Source organism: Phyllostomus discolor, chromosome 4 (genome assembly GCF_004126475.2).
Source record: "Phyllostomus discolor isolate MPI-MPIP mPhyDis1 chromosome 4, mPhyDis1.pri.v3, whole genome shotgun sequence".
Classification (NCBI taxonomy): Eukaryota; Metazoa; Chordata; class Mammalia; order Chiroptera; family Phyllostomidae; genus Phyllostomus; species Phyllostomus discolor.
Genome location: NC_040906.2, coordinates 208,041,405 through 208,061,637, shown reverse-complemented (window position 1 = coordinate 208,061,637; position 20,233 = coordinate 208,041,405). Strand labels below are relative to the sequence as shown.

Below are 20,233 nucleotides of genomic sequence, written 5' to 3'. Positions count from 1 at the left end.
GGTGCGAGTCCAGTGGGCGGAAGGCGTGTCGAGTTGGATTTTCGGGTTCTGAGAGCAAACGTCACTGATCTTAAACCTCTTCCCCTGCTGATCCTCGTTTGCCTTTGGATAAAGAAAGGTTGCACATAGAAGCAGATATGCAACCTGGGAGAACAGTTGCATGCCACTGGTATGAACACAGAAGCATGTGCTCTCGCACACACACACACACACACACACGTGCACATGTGTGCACAGGCAGGCTGGCCAGAAGGTAGCCCTTGAGCAACGGGAAGCCCGCCTACTGCCTGATAGGACAGGAGAGGACTTGTTTGTTTGAACTTGACGCACTTTGGTATTAAGCTGCTGAAACCACTCATTTTCATCACCAGTAGAAACTTTTCTGGCATGTGTTTTGGAACTGTCGTTTGGTACCAATGAGAATTCTCAAAGCAAACTCGTGTGTGCACCCGTGTGCCGGGTCGTTGAGGCGCTTGGACACCCCGGACGGGGAGGGTCTGTGAACGCGCCGGACGCCCCTGCCCGACCCGTCCGTCCTGGGACGGTACGCACTCTGGGTGGTACCGGCCGGTCCCCTCGAGGAAGCGTCTGCTTCCCAGCAGTGTCCTCCCGCGGTCCGGCTGCCACCGGCTCCCGCAGACTGGCTGCCACCCGGCTCCCTGCAGTCCGGCTGCCACCGGCTCCCTGCAGTCCGGCTGCCACCCGCTCCCTGCAGTCCAGTGCCGGGTCTGGGCCGGCCCCCGGGCTCTCTCCGTGAACAAACGCAGACCACGGAGTCAGACAGGCCAGCCCAGAGTCTCGCCCTGGCTTCCTCTCTGGCTCCCGCGGGTCGGGAGTGGGGTCCGCCCAGAACCCCGAGTTCCCCCAGCCGCACGCTTCCCTGCTGCGTGCCCTCTGCGCCCCGTGGGCCCGGCGGCCCCTCCCAGGCCCGCCTGTTCTTAGACAGCTGAACCGCTACGGGGCGAGGGTAGCGGGAAAGGTGTTTTTCCTTTTTCAGTCATTATCTGTTTGTTAGAGTTGTGCCGAGGCTTTCAGAAGCTGAACGTCACTGACTCAGTCCCACCTCGAGTCAACACTCAGGGAGCGATAAAACTGAGGCGGTCCTCCGACAAATCAGGAAGTAGATGATTAGTCCTGTGTAACTGAGAATTTTAGAATACACGGTTTCTTTTAATCTAGCTGAGATGAGCTGTAGTGAGATAATGGGGATTTAGACCCTGCCCCCCACCCCAGCCCCTTATCTGTGATGGGGCGGCAACAGAGGACCTGATAAGACACGGAATTTGGGAGAATTCCTTTAAGATCAAACAGACCAGGGCCCGGCTCCGGCTCCGCGCGGAGCCCTGGGGTGGGGCTGGGGCTGGGGCTGGGGCTGGGGCTGCGGCAGGGTGGGGGCAGGTGCCAGGCTCCTGCCGTGTGTGGTTTTGGCCATTTTCCCCCAAATGCTGCAGACACGCGCTGCGGTGTCTGTCCACAAATTAAGATGGTGGAATTGATACTGCAAAAGTTGTGCTTTTTAAAGTTTCCAGCAATAGATCTTTCAGTACGTATTGATTAATTAAAAATACCCCGCTGACGGAGAAAAGCAGGTTATTTTCAGCCTCTGCTTTGAAAGCGATTTTCTACATTTTTATGCATATTAAGATAAGCTTTCGGAAGTATTGAAGAAGAAATGCTGAAGCATGTGGATCCCATTTATAACAACAGTTTGTCATAAGGACACTTGCAGAGACACCTGACGTGAAACGGAAGACGCATCCAGTAGGTGACATGGACAGAAAGGAGGACATTTCAAGTGATTTTAAAACACAGAATGGCCCTGGCTGGTGTGGCTCAGCGGGCTGGGTGGTATTTTCACAAATGGAAGGGTCACCAGTTCAATTCCTGGCCAGGTCACAAGCCTGGGTCTCGCGTTTGGTCCCAGGTCGGGGCATGTATGAGAGGCACCTGATCGATGTTTCTCTCTCACGCTGATGTTTCTCTCCCTCTCTTTCTTCCTGCCTTCCCCTCTCCAAACATAAGCACATAAAAATCTTTAAAAGTAAAATACAGAATTTGTTCATGTTTACTAAGTGATGTAAAGGACCAGAAAATCCCCCTTATCTATTCGTAGCGCACAGGCACCGTGTGTGCGCACCGTGTGACAACCACGATGGTGTGATCTCCGTGCATCCCTCAGCCCCGTAGCTGCAGTACCGCCACCCGCCACAAGGGCATGCCCGCCGGGGAGTGCTGTCTGCGTCCAGACCCGGGCGGACTGCGTCCAGACCCGGGCGGACCGCGTCCACGCTGGGCCTGGGCCTCCCCAGGTCCACGTCGCCGATGGGGAGCGGGTCTTCAGGAGCCGCCGGGCTCTCGTCTCGGGGGCTGGGGACCAGCGGGAAGAGGCGTCCACCGCCACTGCCCGCAGGATGGGACAGTTGGAGGATGGGACAGCAGTGACAGTGGGAGAAGCATGTCAAATCTGTCCCAGTAGTTAACTCCGTACTAATATTGATATTCGTAGTTGCTTGTCCGCAGCAGAATGCTACCGAACCCACTCGGGGAAACTGCCACACAAAGGGGAGTGCATCGAGCGTTTTTCCTGTTACCTGTGTGAATTCCCCGAGCAGTAGACGGGCTGAAGCTTCTCTTTGATTGTTCCCGCAGTCAAGGAGAAGGCTTTAAGGAGTCAGGAAAGCCCCGTTCTCAAGCCCGACTGAGTGACTCGGTGACTCTCGCATCACTGATGCTGTTAGCGTCACCGGGAGCCCGGTGGCCTGACCCTTGTGACAGAAAGCAGTGCCACCTCTAACACTGTCCCCCCGCCCCCACACCCAGCCTCCGCCTGTTCCGGCCTCCAGATGTCGTTTCAGGAATGCAGCGGGCGGATCACACCGCCGCGGGGATAGGGTCGGGAAAGTCCAGACTGTAGGCAGCCACGGGACAGAAGATCTGTTTGCTTAGTGACACATTACAGCGGGGACACACACACTACAGCGGGGGACACACACCACAGCGGGGACACACACACTACAGTGGGGGACACACACTACAGCGGGGACACACACTACAGTGGGGGGACACACACCACAGTGGGGACACACACCACAGTGGGGGACACACACACACTACAGCGGGGACACACACTACAGCGGGGGACACACACTACAGCGGGGACACACACTACAGCGGGGACACACACACTACAGCGGGGGACACACACACACCACAGCGGGGGACACACACACACCACAGCGGGGACACACACACTACAGTGGGGGGACACACACTACAGCGGGGACACACACTACAGTGGGGGGACACACACCACAGCGGGGGACACACACACACCACAGCGGGGGACACACACACACCACAGCGGGGACACACACACTACAGTGGGGGACACACACACACCACAGCGGGGGACACACACACACCACAGCGGGGGACACACACACACCACAGCGGGGACACACACACTACAGTGGGGGGACACACACTACAGCGGGGACACACACTACAGTGGGGGGACACACACACTACAGCGGGGGACACACACACACCACAGCGGGGACACACACACTACAGTGGGGGGACACACACTACAGCGGGGACACACACTACAGTGGGGGGACACACACACTACAGCGGGGGACACACACACACTACAGTGGGGACACACACACACCACAGCGGGGGACACACACACACCACAGCGGGGACACACACACTACAGTGGGGGACACACACTACAGCGGGGACACACACTACAGTGGGGGGACACACACCACAGTGGGGGACACACACACACTACAGCGGGGACACACACACCACAGTGGGGACACACACTACAGTGGGGACACACACTACAGCGGGGGACACACACACACCACAGCGGGGGACACACACTACAGCGGGGACACACACCACAGTGGGGACACACACCACAGTGGGGACACACACCACAGTGGGGGACACACACTACAGCGGGGGACACACACTACAGCGGGGACACACACACACTACAGCGGGGGACACACACTACAGCGGGGACACACACACACTACAGCGGGGGACACACACTACAGCGGGGACACACACACACTACAGCGGGGGACACACACTACAGCGGGGACACACACCACAGTGGGGGACACACTACAGTGGGGACACACACTACAGCGGGGACACACACACACTACAGTGGGGGACACACACTACAGTGGGGACACACACACACTACAGCGGGGACACACCACAGCGGGGACACACACACTACAGCGGGGGACACACACCACAGTGGGGGACACACTACAGTGGGGACACACACTACAGCGGGGACACACACACACTACAGTGGGGGACACACTACAGTGGGGACACACACTACAGCGGGGGACACACACTACAGTGGGGACACACACTACAGCGGGGGACACACACTACAGTGGGGGACACACACTACAGTGGGGGGACACACACTACAGTGGGGACACACACACACTACAGCGGGGGACACACACTACAGCGGGGACACACACACTACAGCGGGGACACACACCACAGTGGGGGACACACTACAGTGGGGACACACACTACAGCGGGGGACACACACTACAGTGGGGGACACACACTACAGTGGGGGGACACACACTACAGTGGGGACACACACACACTACAGCGGGGACACACCACAGCGGGGACACACACACTACAGCGGGGACACACACCACAGTGGGGGACACACTACAGTGGGGACACACACTACAGCGGGGGACACACACTACAGTGGGGGACACACACACACTACAGTGGGGGACACACACCACAGCGGGGGACACACACTACAGTGGGGACACACACACTACAGCGGGGACACACCACAGCGGGGACACACACACTACAGCGGGGACACACACCACAGTGGGGGACACACTACAGTGGGGACACACACTACAGCGGGGACACACACACACTACAGTGGGGGACACACTACAGTGGGGACACACACTACAGCGGGGGACACACACTACAGTGGGGACACACACACACTACAGCGGGGACACACCACAGCGGGGACACACACACTACAGCGGGGACACACACCACAGTGGGGGACACACTACAGTGGGGACACACACTACAGCGGGGACACACACACACTACAGTGGGGGACACACTACAGTGGGGACACACACTACAGCGGGGGACACACACCACAGTGGGGGACACACTACAGTGGGGACACACACACACTACAGTGGGGACACACACACCACAGCGGGGACACACACACCACAGCGGGGACACACACTACAGCGGGGACACACACACACCACAGCGGGGACACACACACTACAGTGGGGGACACACACTACAGTGGGGACACACACCACAGCGGGGACACACACACCACAGCGGGGACACACACTACAGCGGGGACACACACTACAGCGGGGACACACACACACTACAGCGGGGACACACACTACAGCGGGGACACACACACACTACAGCGGGGACACACACTACAGCGGGGACACACACCACAGCGGGGACACACACACTACAGCGGGGACACACCACAGCGGGGACACACACACTACAGCGGGGACACACACCACAGTGGGGGACACACACCACAGTGGGGGACACACTACAGTGGGGACACACACACACTACAGCGGGGGACACACACACTACAGTGGGGACACACACTACAGCGGGGACACACACCACAGCGGGGGACACACACACTACAGTGGGGGGACACACACTACAGCGGGGGACACACTACAGCGGGGACACACACCACAGTGGGGACACACACTACAGCGGGGGACACACACACTACAGTGGGGGGACACACACTACAGCGGGGGACACACACACTACAGTGGGGGGACACACACTACAGCGGGGGACACACTACAGCGGGGACACACACCACAGTGGGGACACACACTACAGCGGGGGACACACACTACAGCGGGGGACACACACACTACAGTGGGGGGACACACACTACAGCGGGGGACACACACACTACAGTGGGGGGACACACACCACAGCGGGGACACACACACACCACAGTGGGGACACACTACAGCGGGGGACACACACGCACTACAGTGGGGAGAGAGATGGAGGAGGAGAGGGTAGAAAAGACCTTGAAGAACACGAGACCGCTTCCCCTGCAGCGTGCAGCCCGGACCTGGCGGGTGCACGTTCAGAAGACACCCTGCAAAGGGAAGGAAGCGCTAGAAGCTCGAACGTTGGACTTACTGGAACGTGTGAAGAGTAAGGACCAGCTCCTCCTGTGCACGAGCGTACCGTCTGCGACCAGACTGGTTCCCATCGCTCAGAGAGGCGCGTGGCCGTGTGGGGCTGTGCTGAAATGCGCCTGCGATTTGCCTCAGCGTGCTCTGGGGGGGGGGTGCGTGGGGGTCCAGGCGGAGACCTTCGGCTCTGAGTCGACACCGCGGGAAGCTGGGTGTTGGCCGTTATGTTTTGTGTGGTTTTACAAAGGGTTAGACTTTCATACACACACGTGTGTGTGCGCACACGCACAGAATCTTCATGGGAAAAGCCGACGTGTGGGCCGCAGACAGCAGGACCGAGAGGATGGTATGATAGCGCGGCATGTACTTGGAAGCGTGTGAATCTCTGTGGAGACAGAAAAGTAGCCTCAGTGTTGCTAGATTGAAAAATAAAACAGTGAAAGTGCCCGGGCATCGATGTCAGTGTTTTGGTGCTTTGCAGCACCGTGTGCGGACACCCGAAGCGGCTGACCCTCTCCGTGGAGCCCCGTGGGTGAATAGCAGAATAAGGGAATAGGAGTGACTGCGGGGGCCTTCATCTGTCCGTCTTTATGTCTTGGAAGGCACTGCTCAGCATCAAACTGAAGCTGTGCTTCATGTAACCCTCAGGCTGTCAGCTGAATCGCTAGCCACAGGAGCCATCGCCTGTACTGAAATATTTACCCGTCTTTTACTTTGCCCTTTGCTGTGTGTCCTCAGGCTCGGTGTCACATCTAACCCATCCCGTGGCCCTCTCTCTGCTTGACAGCTTTGGTTCCGTGCGGATCGTAACCCTTCGGGCCATTTGCCGTGAGCGTTGTGCAAACCAGTGAGGTTCTCCCAGCCCCCCCTGACTTAGTGTGACCCTTCTGCCTGCCGGGGTCCCCGTGAGTGCTCCCTCTCGCTGGGACGGTACCCGTCCCCCACGTGGGAGCACTGTCAGAGGTCGGAACGTGAAAAAGGATGGGAGTCAGTTAATCTGATTATCTGTTTAATTAACTTTATAATTTGTTTGCCTCTTAGCAAAATGTTGCATAGAAGAGAGAATGTAGTTTATTAGACGTGAAGTTCAAGTATACGTGTTACCTTGGAGTAGCTACTTATACCAGTAAATATCTGTGTTTGTGTCTGTCTGTGTTTGTGTCTATAATCCACACGTTGTGTGGATTATGGGTGGCAGGGTTTTGATCCCTGGCCGCCAGTGTGTGCCAGTGATGGAAGTCTGGTCTGGCCCTGCTACTCTCGTTGGGTTCGTCCACGAAGAAGCGCTGGGTCTTTCATTGACAGAAACCAGAGGAGTCGGCCGTGGGACGCTGTGGAGACTGAGCCACACTGAAACGAAAACAAGAGGAAGCTCATCATCCATACACCTGCCTGTGTCCGGGAGTGAGGCTGGGGGGCACTTCAGGCTCTCACCCTGGGGTGCCTCTGTGTCTCCCAGAAGGCCCTCAGCACACCCGGATATTAACAGGAGGTGAAAGTGGGTAAAATGTCAAAGAAAGGAGGGATCCATTGCTTTTGATGGCTAAGGACGGTGAGCATACACCAGATACTAAACTAAAAGCTGAAGTTTTAGAAAATTTGGAGTTGTGACCTTAAACGAGTTACAAAGGTGTGCTGTGAGTCTTTGGACAAATGCAGGAGTTGGCTCCAGGCGGGTGAAACACGGCTTCTTGGTGCCAGCATCGGAGGGGCAGGCAGAGGTGCTGCCCGAGGGTGACCCTGCGGGACAGGTGCTCTCGCTGCCCCCGCTGCCGCTCAGGCCCCGTCCCCGTGCAGTGGGGAGCCAGGCCCCGGCCCGGGGAGGCGAGCCGGCGGGACGCCTGCTCACCGAGTCCCCCGCGCCGCAGTTCCTCGTCCCGCCGTCCCGGCATTGAAGGACATGCTTTCATGAGACGCGAATGGTCGTTGAGGGAGAAAAGTGCACGGGCGTCTTTGGAGACATCTGAGGGAGAGAGGTGTGTGTCGACTCCTGGCACTTTAAATGGAGCCTACGACCAAACTGTGCTCACTCTCTCGTGCATATTTAACCCTAGGGTTTGATCGGTTTATTTAGTTTAGAGGGTTGCTTAGACGTCATGACGCATTCGTGTGACTCAACTGGTATTTAAAAATTTAGTTTTGGCTGATTTTTACAAAATAGTTGTGAGGCGTAGGGCGTTATTCCCCACCTTCTTGAGGGCAGAGTATCTGCATAGATGATCCGTAGTTCTTCGTGGGAGATCGGTCGGTTCTCTGGTTCTTCAGCCATTTATGTACATCAGCGTGGACTCGGGGGTTGTCTCAGTCCATTCAGGCTTCTCTGACGACAGACCAGGAACAGGGTAGCTCATAAACAACAGGGACTTACTTCTTGTGGTTATGGAGGCTGGGAAGTTCAAGGTCACGGTGCCGGCTTGGCTGGGGGAGAGCCCTCTTTGAGGCTCAGCCTCTGCACGGCCTCACACTGACCAGGACGGCCCTGCAGCTGCTCTCGTAGGGCACGGATCGGCTCCTGAGGGTGTCCCCTCCTGGCCTGAGCACCTCCCAGAGGCGGCCCTTACTGACGCCACTGCCGTTGGGGACTAAGGTCTTAACACAGGAACTTTTCGGAGGGAGCACAGACCTCCAGACCATGGCATGGACGTGTATTTTGTTCTGTGCATCAGTCGTGCTTCCTTTTGTCACTCACGTTGCTCCAGGTCTGAACCATCGGCAGCTCTTCCAGCCCGCAGCTGCGCCCTTTTCTGTGATTCCCTGTGTGCGTGAGCACACGCGCGTTTCTCACTGCCTTACACTCCGGTGTGGTGCAGGGTGGCCGGAGCTCGTGTTCGGCGGTATTCCCTCCTGTCCGACAGTCAGCCGTCTCTCCCGGGAGCCTTTCCTCTCACCGGGAAGGGAAGGCATCAGGAACCATGACCTGGGTGCCACGTGTGATGCTTGGCTCTGTGACGCTGTTGCTTCCGGGCCTTGCCCGCTGACGTGGCAAGGAAATGCGTGTGTGCATGGTCACATAAGTACCAGTACGTGCACGTGCATGCCAGTATTTCTGCGCGCGACCATGGGTAGCTCTCGGCAGCTGAGTATCAGCTCGTGCTGGCGTCTCGGTCTCTGGCTCAGTTGATGCCCCGTCGGTCACTCCAGACTGCTCCCGTATGTGAGGTCCCGTGGGACCCACCACTGGGAAACCTCATTCCCGCCGTCCCCTGGTTTAACTGTTCGGTCCCCGTGTCCGTGAGTAGTGGTGTCGGAATTAATGGGCTGACCCCCCAGGATAGCAGCTGACGAGCCGGAGTGTAATAGGGTGAAGGCGTGCGGCCCCTTCGGCCTTCGGTCTCCCAGACCCCACGCCCCTGCAGGTGCTGGGGGGCGGCACCTTCTCCGCAAGTGCTTTCCCGCCGCGAGGCCGCTTCGTGCGTTCCCGTTGCTGTGTCGTATCCTGACTTCCGCCCTGGGACGCCCTGGCCTTCCAGAGGCGTTGACATGTGTGTGCATTAAAGCTCATCGGTGTGCTGTGAAGTCCTGTGGGTTTTTGCCACGTGCACAGTGCCGTGTGTTCCCTGTGACGGTGTCTCCCCGAACGGTGTCACTGCCCTGCACGGCGCCCCATTCGGTCCTCCTCCCTTCCCTTCGGAGGCCCGGCAACCCTGACCTTTGTGCTCCTTCTCTCTCTCTCTTGCTTCGCTTCTCCCAGGGCGCCGTGTGACCCGGATCGTGCAGCATGCGGCCTTTTCAGACGTGGCACGTAGTAGGCCTTTAGCGTGATCCCTGTAGTTGGTGACTAGCTGGCTCGCTTCTTTTCATTGCTACGTCATATCGAGTCACGCCGATGTGCCGCAGCTTGCGTGTCCACTCGCCTACCGCAGGGCCCCTTGGCGGCTGCCGTTTTGGGTGATCAGTTATGAGCAGAGCTGCTGCGGACCGTCACGGGCGGGCTGTGTGTGGGCGTGCGTCCTCATGTCAGCCGGGGACTTCCCTGGCGTGTGACTGCTGGGTCACATGGGAAGACTGCAGCTAGCCTTAGGAGACATTGCCAGAAAGTCTCCCAAAGTGACTACTGTTTTGCATTCTCACGATCAGTGGATGAGAATTCTTGTTGCTCTGCTCCTTCATCAACAGTTGATTCTCACTCCCTTCAGTTATAGCCACTCTAATAGGTATGTAGTGAAATCTCCTTTTTTTATTTTACCTTCAGCTCACTAATGAAAATGGAGCATCTTTTCATATGCTCGTTTGCCATACCTTTATCTTCTTAAGGAAAGTATCTGTTTAGATCTTTGCCTCGTCTCTCATTGGGTTGTTTTTCTTCTTGTTGCATTTTAAGCATTCCTTGTGTATTTTGTCAGCTGTGTAATTTTGCAATTTGGCAAATAAGACTCGTATAATAATGCACCGAGACTGAAACGGGATGACAGGGAGGGTGAGTCAGTGGTGACTCTGTGTTTGCAGCCTGGGTTTCCGAGAAAGTGGAGAGGAACCAAAAAAGGAAAGGTGAGAGTTAAAATCGTGCTGGGGAGAAGGGGCAGGAGATGAGTCACTTGGTTTTGAGTCGAGAGGGAGCCCGAGGTGGAGGAAGAGTGTCCGAGGCCCGGGGTTCAAAAATACGTTAAGACTCCTGATTCAGATGTCGCTGTCCTCATCGTCGGTGACCAGAGAGACAGCAGCAGTAACGCACGAGTGGGAGTTTAGGGTAAGAGCGGCGTGGTGCCCTGTCACGAAAGCGGTGGAAGGACATTTAAAGAAGGGATCACCTTCAGCCGTCTGCCGCCGTGGGGACCTGGTCAGAGGGAGGATGAAGTGCATCTGGTCTGTCTGCGTGAAGGTCAGGCCAGCTGTCAGCCCGCTCCGGCACCCTGTGCTTTTGTGTCCGGGGCTGTCATGGGCTCCCTCGGGGGTTCTCTCTCGCTTTAACCAGCCTCTCACACCTAGCACCGTGTGGACTGTCGCCAGTGGAATTTGCAGGGCGGGCACCGATGGGGCCTCGTCTTTAAAACCTCTCTTACGAGTACCTGTCTCTCTGTGCGGACCTGTGTCGCTCTGTCTCCCCACCTCCGTCTGACCACACTGTGGGAGGGGACTGGGTCAGGGCCGAGTGCCCGGGGGGGGCCCGCCTGCCTTCTCTGGTCGTTCCTCTCCCCTGCTGTGGAGCCCGAGGGGCCGAGACTCCGTCCCTGCAGAAGGGACCCCCCAGGACTCGGGGCCTTGTCCGGGGCTGCCGCGGGCGGTCTGTTTCTTGGAGTCACAGAGTTCGCTTCCTTCGCTCCTTGTTGCATCTGGAGGTACAGTTTTCCATCGTCCTCTTCACCCAGTCGCCCCCAGGGATGGCCCTTGATTGGGTAATGTACAGAGCGGACACAGTAGCAGGAACCATGAGCTTCACCCAGCACACCCACGTGAAGCACCAAATGCAAAACAGAAGTTCAGTGTCACGTGTTCAGTAGGAGAACAGTGCAAGGTGCTCTGACAGGCCTGGGTGCAGGGAGCGCAGCTGCCCGTGGACTGGGGGAGGTATCTGGGGGAGGCAGGCCCCGCACAGCGGGTGTGAGTGCGCACACGTCAAGGCTCTTCTGAACTGACAGTCACTGGGTTTAGTGCCCCTGAGCACAAGTAGGGTCGGTGTTGTCAACAGTAAGTGATAACTTGCTTGGTGGACACTTTTTAGGACCTAAGAGGTACCAGTGGTATATTCCTCTGTTTCGTGCTGTTACCAGAGTTCCCTTTGCCTTGAGTGTCAAACCTGGGGTAGTTGTTCGCACACAGCAAACAAGGACTTTGTGGGGTGTGACCACACAGCTGGGACGTGGCATCGGTCCAGATGCGACACTGAAATCTGGTGGGAAACAGCTGTTTCATGATGCAATGTCTGTAGTTTCAAATCACTGATGTTCTGACTTCTTTTTCACCGCTCGTGACGGTGGTAATGTATATAACAGAAAGGTGCCACTTTGGCCCTTGCACATGTACAACTCACTGAATACACCCCCAGTGTGCACCACCCTCACTCCGTCCACTCCCAAAGCACGCCTTCCTTCCAAGTAGAACCTCTGCGCACTCAACAGTGCCTCCCCATTTCCCTCTTCCCGAGCCCCGGGAAGCCCTTGATCCGCTTCCTCCCTGTGGGTGCCTGTCCTAGACGCGCCGTGCCGGCGGGGCCACGGAAGATCTGCCCCTTGCGTGTCTGTGCTTGTTTTGGGGACCCTTCCTGTTGCGGCGTGTACGAGACCACCATTCCCTGTCCGGCCAAGGGATGATGCTCCATGGCCTGGATGCGCATCCTTCTGTTCTTTTTGTGCTTGCATTTCACGTCAGTCCGTGTAATGATATCCTTGTTCTTCTCAACTCTCTTGCAGGTTTGACAGATGAAAAAGTGAAGGCATATCTCTCTCTTCACCCCCAGGTATTAGATGAATTTGTTTCTGAGAGTGTTAGTGCGGAGACGGTAGAAAAATGGCTGAAGAGGAAGAACAACAAGCCCGAAGGTAAGAGCCCGTTCGGACCGGTGTGGGCTGTGTTCCGCTGCGCGGTGACTGGAGCCCGCGTTGGGTCCGTGCTGGGGAGGAACAGTGAAGCCCACGGACACTCGCGTTTTAATTTCGTGATGGCTTTGTTCTGTTTAAGGAGATAACGTACAGCTAGAATGAGAGAGAATGCGTACAAAAGAAAGATCCTTGATGAAAAGTAAATTTTGGCAACTAAGTTTTGAAAATGTAAATACATTATTAAAGAATGCAGTATTAGATATGGTTCTGTTTCATGATTATGAGGAATGGCCCCAGAAATAATCTGTATATTGCAAAGCTATATTTATGCTCTGCAAAAAGAAGTCTTGGAACAGTTTTTATATGTGCCCCGTAGGAAGCGACCTGTTGAGTTCGCATTAAATGTTTCATTTGCATTTGTCCGTGGGAGCCGCGGTTCCGTTGGCGACAGAAGACGTGTGGGCCCGGGGGCTGTGCGGTCACACGCGTGCCAGATGGAGAGTGTGTGTCACAAACAGGACTCGAGCGTTGTAGTGTGTGGCTTTGTTTCTCAGGGAGTGACAGTTGGCCAAGCATTCGTTTCTGAGACTATTATTTTAGAGCAGAAATTAATTTCAAATATGACTTTAACTATATGGAGATATTTTGTATTAAACACAGTGAAACAGATAGTGTTTTCTGGATGTTTATGTAGTATAGCAAAAGGGCTGTATTTCAAGTTCAAGGTTGTCATTCCTGAAGTATGTTGTTAGAAGCACGCTCCTAGTGTGTTGCTTGCAGCTGATTTTCCTCACTCTGGTTTTGGAAGTTTCTCTCATTTCTTACCTACTTTTTATAATAAAAAATAAACTTTTAATTTATTTTTTAAATTAAATCGTTTTGCTTGATCCCTTCACCTTTTTCACCTGGCCCCTCCCGGACGGCAGCCTGCCTCTGCATCCGTGAGTCTGTTTCTGGGTTGTTTTTCTTTTTGTTCAGCATGTTCGCTGGATTACACACACCAGTGGGACCATAAGACATTTGTCTGTCTCTGGCTTGTTTCCCCTTCAAAAAGAGCTTTTGCCATCGAAACGCACAGTAGTTCTTAAAGCACACGTATGTGAGTGAATGAGTGTGTGTGTGTGAGAGTGTGTGAGAGTGAAAGTGTGTGTGTGTGAGAGAGTGAATGAGCGTGTGTGTGTGTGCGTGTGTGTGAATGAGTATGTGTGTACGTGTGTGTGCGCGTGTGTGTGTGCGTGTGTGTGTGTGTGTGGACTGGGGGAGGGAAGCGCAGAGTCCGGCGCGCTCCTCCCAGACCCTGGGACCGGCTGGTGCCGAGGGCGGGGCTGAGGGCGGGGCTGGGGGCGGGGCTGGGGGCGGGGCCCGCTTCACTGCACCCGCTGACGCTTGAGGACGGTTTTGGGCGCCTGGAGAAGGGGGCTGGGCGGCGCTCCGGGCAGAGGACGCACCCTTCGGTTCGCTGTGTGAAGGCGGGTGCAGATCCTGTGCAAGGGAACACGACACAGGTGCCCTGGGAAATTGAGTGAAGGTCTTGGACAAAGGAAGTTGTGGGTGCTGGTGTAGTGCCTCAGCGGGAGTTAACCCTTACGTTGCTGTCCACGTGTCTTCCCGTGTCACCCGGATCCGGTTTCTGTACGAGCCGAGCAGCTGAGGCTGCAACTGTGTAATGTACGTGCTCAGGTTATACATTGTATTTTCAGACCGTAAGACACACCCAGGTTTGAAAAGGAGAAAAATAGGAAAAAATTTTTGAAGCAAAAAATGTGGTAAAATATTTGATAACATAGATAACATAATATTTCACCCATGTAAATGTAAACAGAACTCAACAGCAGCATTAACAACCAGTATTCCTCCCAAATTTGGGGGGGGAGGACATCTTATAGTCCGAAAAATATGGTAGTTATTAAGAATATTTTGGAATATTAAGAATATTTATTTAATATCTTAACATTACTATTATACAAATGAACAGGAATAAAATAGATAGTGTAAGAATATAAATAATAAAATAGAATGCAATAATAAAATAAGTGTTAAAAATTAAAGTAAAGTGCTCATATTGGTGCTGACACTGTAAGGGTGTTAAATAACGTTGAAGCCGCACTCGGTTACGCTGGGAGAAAAACTCGCCTGTGTGAGGAGGTGACTCGGACAGTGGCCCTTGGACAGTGGCCCTGCCGGGGCCAGCGGCCGGGAAGGAGGAGGCTGCAGGGGCCATGCGTGCGCCTGTGGCTTCCCAGCCAGTGGTGGGGCAGTAGGTGGGCGTGGGGCGACCCCCTCACCCAGGACGTCGGCGATGAGCCGGGGTGGGAGAGCTTGGAGGCGGGAATGTGAGAGAAGAGCCTTGTAGCTCTGCCCCCACGGTCTGTGGAGAGCCTCTTCCCTCCTCTCCCACGGGGCCAGGCACGAGACGGTCTCGGGCTGCCCACTTCCTTCCACGCAGCCCTTGCACACTGGGTGTTGAGAAGGAGGCTCAGCCCCGGCCCGAGTGGACAGTGCTCGGGGAGCCGCCCGGTCTTCTCCGAAGAGTAGGGAGCTGGTGAGCCGCCCTCCTCCCTCTCCCGCCTGCCCGCCGCGGCTGCACACTGGGAAGCGGCCGGCCGGCTGGGGCGTGTGGTCTCCGCCTCCCCCTCCCTCTCCCGTGGTTTTTGCGTGTTGTGTTCCCCTCGGACAGCCCTCCTCCTTCTCCCAGCCCCACTGAGGCAGTGTCTCTCGAGGCGGAAGGTTTCGGGGGGAGGATTTCCAGGCGGCGTCCCTGTCTCTGTGCGGGGACGGACGGTGTGCCAGCCAGGTGGAGGGCCCTGGGGACCGGTTTGTGGACAGTGGGACGGGTCTGTGCAGAGGATCCCGTCATGTGCCGGCTTAGTAAAAGGGAAGGAAGTGAGGGAAACCATGCCAGAAAAAGTAACGTGCACATCTTTATGTATGCCGAACAGTAAATGTTTATTTTTACTTTTTAACCATGGATGAACCAGCCTCGCAGAGAAACGGTCTGCTCCGTGGGGAGATTGTGTAATGGCCCGTCAGGCTTAGAGGGGGATGAGCTCTGAAAACTCACATCTCTAAGTGACCGCGGGGGTGGCTGTTTAAAGTTCTCACTATGTTTGCTTTTATTATTTATTTTTTAAAGATTTTATTCATTTATTTTATCTATTTTTTTATTTTTAGAGAGAGAAGGGAGGGAGATGGAGAGAGAGAGAGAGAGAGAGAGAAACATCAATGTGCGGTTGCTGGGGGTCATGGCCTGCAACCCAGGCATGTACCCCGACTGGGAATCAAACCTGGGACATTTTGGTTCGCAGCCCGCGCTCAATCCACTGAGCTATGCCAGCCAGGGCCAGAACGTATATTCTTAATATTCTATCTGTTACATTCTATCAAGGGGCCTTGTCCTTTAATTTATTCAACAAACTGTGTGTAAAGCACTGTTCGCGTGCTGGGTTGTTACGTTTCTACGGAGCTCCCAGCTCTAAGAAGCAGAGGAAGAGGCAGAAGTTTCTGCTTCCTTCCGGCTGGCCCAACTGGGAGGCTAAGCACAGTTCAGCCCCAGAGGCCTGGAGCCAGCGTGGCCCCGTGGAGGGGCTGGGACCACAGGGCGTCCCTCTCCGTGCTGTGTGGACGGAGAAGGGGGTGGGGGGGAGGTGGGCTGCTGCGTGTCCTCAGAGGCTGGCTTTTCAAAGCGGTCACTGTGCTCGATTTCAGTTCAGCGACGCTGCTTTCGTGCCGTGTTATTTCGGACGCACGGGGTTCTGGGTGCAGTTTCCGGGCAAACTGCCTCTTGAAGGACGACTCCTGATCCTGTGTCCGAACAGTCGGCTTTCAGTTAGAGAGAGTGTTTTTGAAATAACCTGGAATAATCACTTAAAAATTTGTACACATTTCCTCAGAAACCCCTGAGGACTGCGCACCCTTAAAACCACTCTTACATTTGGCAGAAACTTCGGGGAGAAGGAAAATGATCTTGGTCGGGATGTATTTCACTAAACGTTACACTTTTATGCTCATTTTTATCCAAAGTGAATTTGACAGGCCCAGCTGGCACTCAGCAGCAGTCAGATTACTAAACTATTTAACATTCATACACATATGAAGGTATGAGTATAAAGTTAGTAGATAAAAGCTAGGGTACACTGCAGGCCCAACCCTGCACTTCTTGGGAGAACGTCATCATAAGGTGGAATGCAGCTGCACAGCCCGGCGCCATTGCAGCTGCGCAGTGACATGCGGGGAGGTGGGAGGCTCCTCCCCTCCGGGCAGTGTCCCTGTGGGCTCCTGAGGTGGGGACGGTGAGTCGGGATGGTGGTGGTGTTCTGAAGGACTCGTGACAAGTGAGAACACTGGAGGTCAACATGCCTGTAATTGATGTTTTTTTGTGTGTTAGAATAGTATTAGAAGTGTGTAAATTAATTTTTAAAAATGTAACTGTGATACTCATTTTCTTTTTTTTTTTTTAGATTTTATTTGTTTATTTTAGAGAGGGAAGGGAGGGCGAAAGAGAGAGAGAGAGAAACATCAATGTGCAGTTGCTGGGGGCCATGGCCTGCAACCCAGGCATGTGCCCTGACTGGGAATCGAACCTGCAACACTGTGGTTTGCAGCCCGCGCTCAATCCACTGAGCTACGCCAGCCAGGGGATACTCATTTTCGGGAGGGAAGATATTTGGTACTCAGCAGGGTGACTGATTGAACTCAAATTGTCTAAAAATTATGAGCAGCCATGCCATGGCTTATGGCCAGTAATTTTTATTACATTCCTGTGTTTAAAATGCTCAGTAGCAGACCATGTGGCTGTTGGTGAGCTTGTAAGTGTCAAATAATTAATAATGAAAATACTGATTGCAGCTGCCTTAAATATTTTTCATCAAATACATGAGCAGTTTCTTTTTTTTCCTCAAAGAATATGTAGTATATACTACGTATGTCTTCCCTGTCCATGATTCTAGAAATGGGGTTTAATTTTCATTCAGTTGAAACTGCTGGATATCTCATACTGGGAAGCAGTGGGTTTGAGGTATGCCTCCTGAGGCGCAGACCACCCAGCGTCCGCCCTGCTTCGTGCACGACAGATGTCTCCGTGCTCGCGTGTGCGTGCAGTGGGTGCGCGTCACCGGTGTGGGGGCCTGCCACAGCGTGCACCGTGAGGAGGTTTCGGTGAGCCGGGCAGTAGTAAGCGGTGCAGTGACTGTCGGTGATACCGCACGTAAGAGAACAGTGTGGTTGAAGTGTCTTACCCAGAAAGAGCTCCAAGATGTTGTTACTTCATGTAATGAAATTAGGGTCTCACCTAGGACTTCCCTATCTTCTTTTATTTTTCTATGATGCAAACCAGAATGGGTGTCGAATGCCTTGATCGGAATCAAAGGCAAACACGAGTTGGCCGTCTGGTAACCAGGAGGGGGTGCAGTCACTTGGTGTCTCCCGTCGGTTTTGTTCATTGTTCACGCTACCGTGAAGGTGCGTCCGTAACAGGTTCCTTGCGGAGTGTCTGGGCAGGTCTTTGAAGGGACTTGTGCTTGGTGACTGGGGCCCCGCTGCAGTCTGACTGAGTGGGCTGGGGTTTTGGTGATGAATTTAAAGGTTAAATCAGATCATCCTGCATTTTGTTAGTGATTATGAAACTAGTTCAAGTAAATGTAGTGGCTTTGCTGCAGGTTGCCTCCTGAAGCAGTTTTTAGAGTGTCTGTGAGGTTCCTCTTGACGGCAGCTATTATTTGTACACTCACCACTGTTAGTGTCCATCCTGAGCACAGTTTTGTTTTGAAGGGGTTCTAACTAGTGAAAATGTTATGATCTATTGGGTTTTTGAAAATGCTTTGTTTTGATTAGTGTTCCTTTTTATAAAAGCTCTATTTCCTAATTGTGCATCTTATAAAAATGTTTAATAAAAGACATTGCATCTACTTAGAATTCTTTTCGACATTTAAAACTTTCATATAACAGATTTTTAAAAATGAAATAAAGACCTGTGAAAGATAAGTGACATATGTAACCAGTTCTAAGTTTTTAGAAAATGTATCCCTTGAAAGCTTGCTGGATGTTTAACATTGATCTGGATTATTTAACCAAAAGTTGAATAGTCATTTCTAGAAACACTTATTTGGGTGGTGAGTTACAGCTGGAATGTGGCCGGCCACTCCTCATTTCTGTCACTGTCCATTCAGTGCGTCAGCAGACACACATTTATTGAGTACCTACTGTGGGTACATAATCGTAGAACAAGCAGCGTATTGGATTGGCCAAAAAGTCCGTATTTTTTTTTCTATAAAATAAAAACCACATTTTTTTCCATTTTCACCAATACCTTTATTGATCTGGATATTTTGAGTATGTTGACCATCTCCCATGTGGTAGAACATTGATTGTTCTCAATTAATGTCTTGATTTGATCGCCATCAGCTTCAGCCAGTCTGCCTGACCATAGCGCATTGTCCAGCGAGAAGTCTCCAGCATGAAACCTAGCAAACCGCTGTTGGCCCGTTCAACCAGTCACCGCACCTCCTCCTTACACGGCACAAATCTTTTTGCATTTTAGTTGCATTTTTACCTTTCTTGAAATAAGAAAGCATGACATGCTAAAAATATTGTGTGTTTTCCTCCATCTTCAGTATTAAAATGACGACACAAGAATTCACCAATTTTGGTAGTTTTTTTTTAAACGCATGCTGATAGGACAGCTGTCACAATACAGCCCAACAAAATTGCCCCCTACGAAGGTAAGGACAACTGAGCACGACTGGAGCCGTCTGGTGGGAAAAATCCGGACGAACTTTTCGGCCAACCCAACGTAAACTTGTTCCTCTCGAGGTCATTTTCGTACAGGGAAGACAGATGATAAGCAACCCGAGACTGAGATTGTGTCAGTGTTTGCTGACTGTGTACATTTGACAGTATCTAGCATAAGGTCCAACAAGCAGGAATCTTTAATGAAGTTACATTTGCTCGAGACGTACAATTCTCACTGGTCTCTCTCAGCCAGGCGGCCGAGGCCTGTGCGTCGGCACGCGTGTCTGGCTGTGCACCCGTGTCTGGCTGTGCCGTCTCTGGCTGTGCCGTGTCCCGGCCCCTGTGTGACGGAGCCCCGGCCACAGTCTGTCGTCCCCGTGTTTGCTGACACGCCCGCACTCCCGGGGTGTGGGAAGAAGTGACGAAACCAGGGCGGTGCAGGGGCGGTGGCGTGGGCTATCGAACGAGGCTTGTGGGAACCGCGGCCGTGAGGAGGCGTAAGAATTCAGAAGGCTTCTTGCAGGCACTGGCTCTGGGTCCAGGCCTCCGATTCCCCAACTGCAGTCCCCTGCGCATTGGTGGGGACACGAGCTAGAAGTGCTGTGGGTCAGGCCTCACCCCAGCCCCCCTGAACCAGCCACTCCTGGGGGGGGGCTTCTGGCTGTGTTTTGACAAACTCCCCAGGTTGTTCCAATGCAGGCTCACCTTTGAGGACCCTTGCCCTTGCCCTTGGGGCCTGTGCAAGAGCAGATGCGGTGCAGCTGT

The 20,233-nt window shown here is 53.9% G+C and overlaps 1 protein-coding gene across 1 annotated transcript in view; it reads left to right on the top strand.

Annotated features, from left to right (window-relative positions):
* Positions 1-20,233, top strand: part of PDE10A (phosphodiesterase 10A) — a 177,408-nt gene that overhangs the window by 74,864 nt on the left and 82,311 nt on the right. Inside the window, 1 exon segment of the mRNA XM_028504006.2 lies at positions 12,614-12,742. Within this exon segment, the coding sequence (XP_028359807.2) occupies positions 12,614-12,742 (129 nt within the window).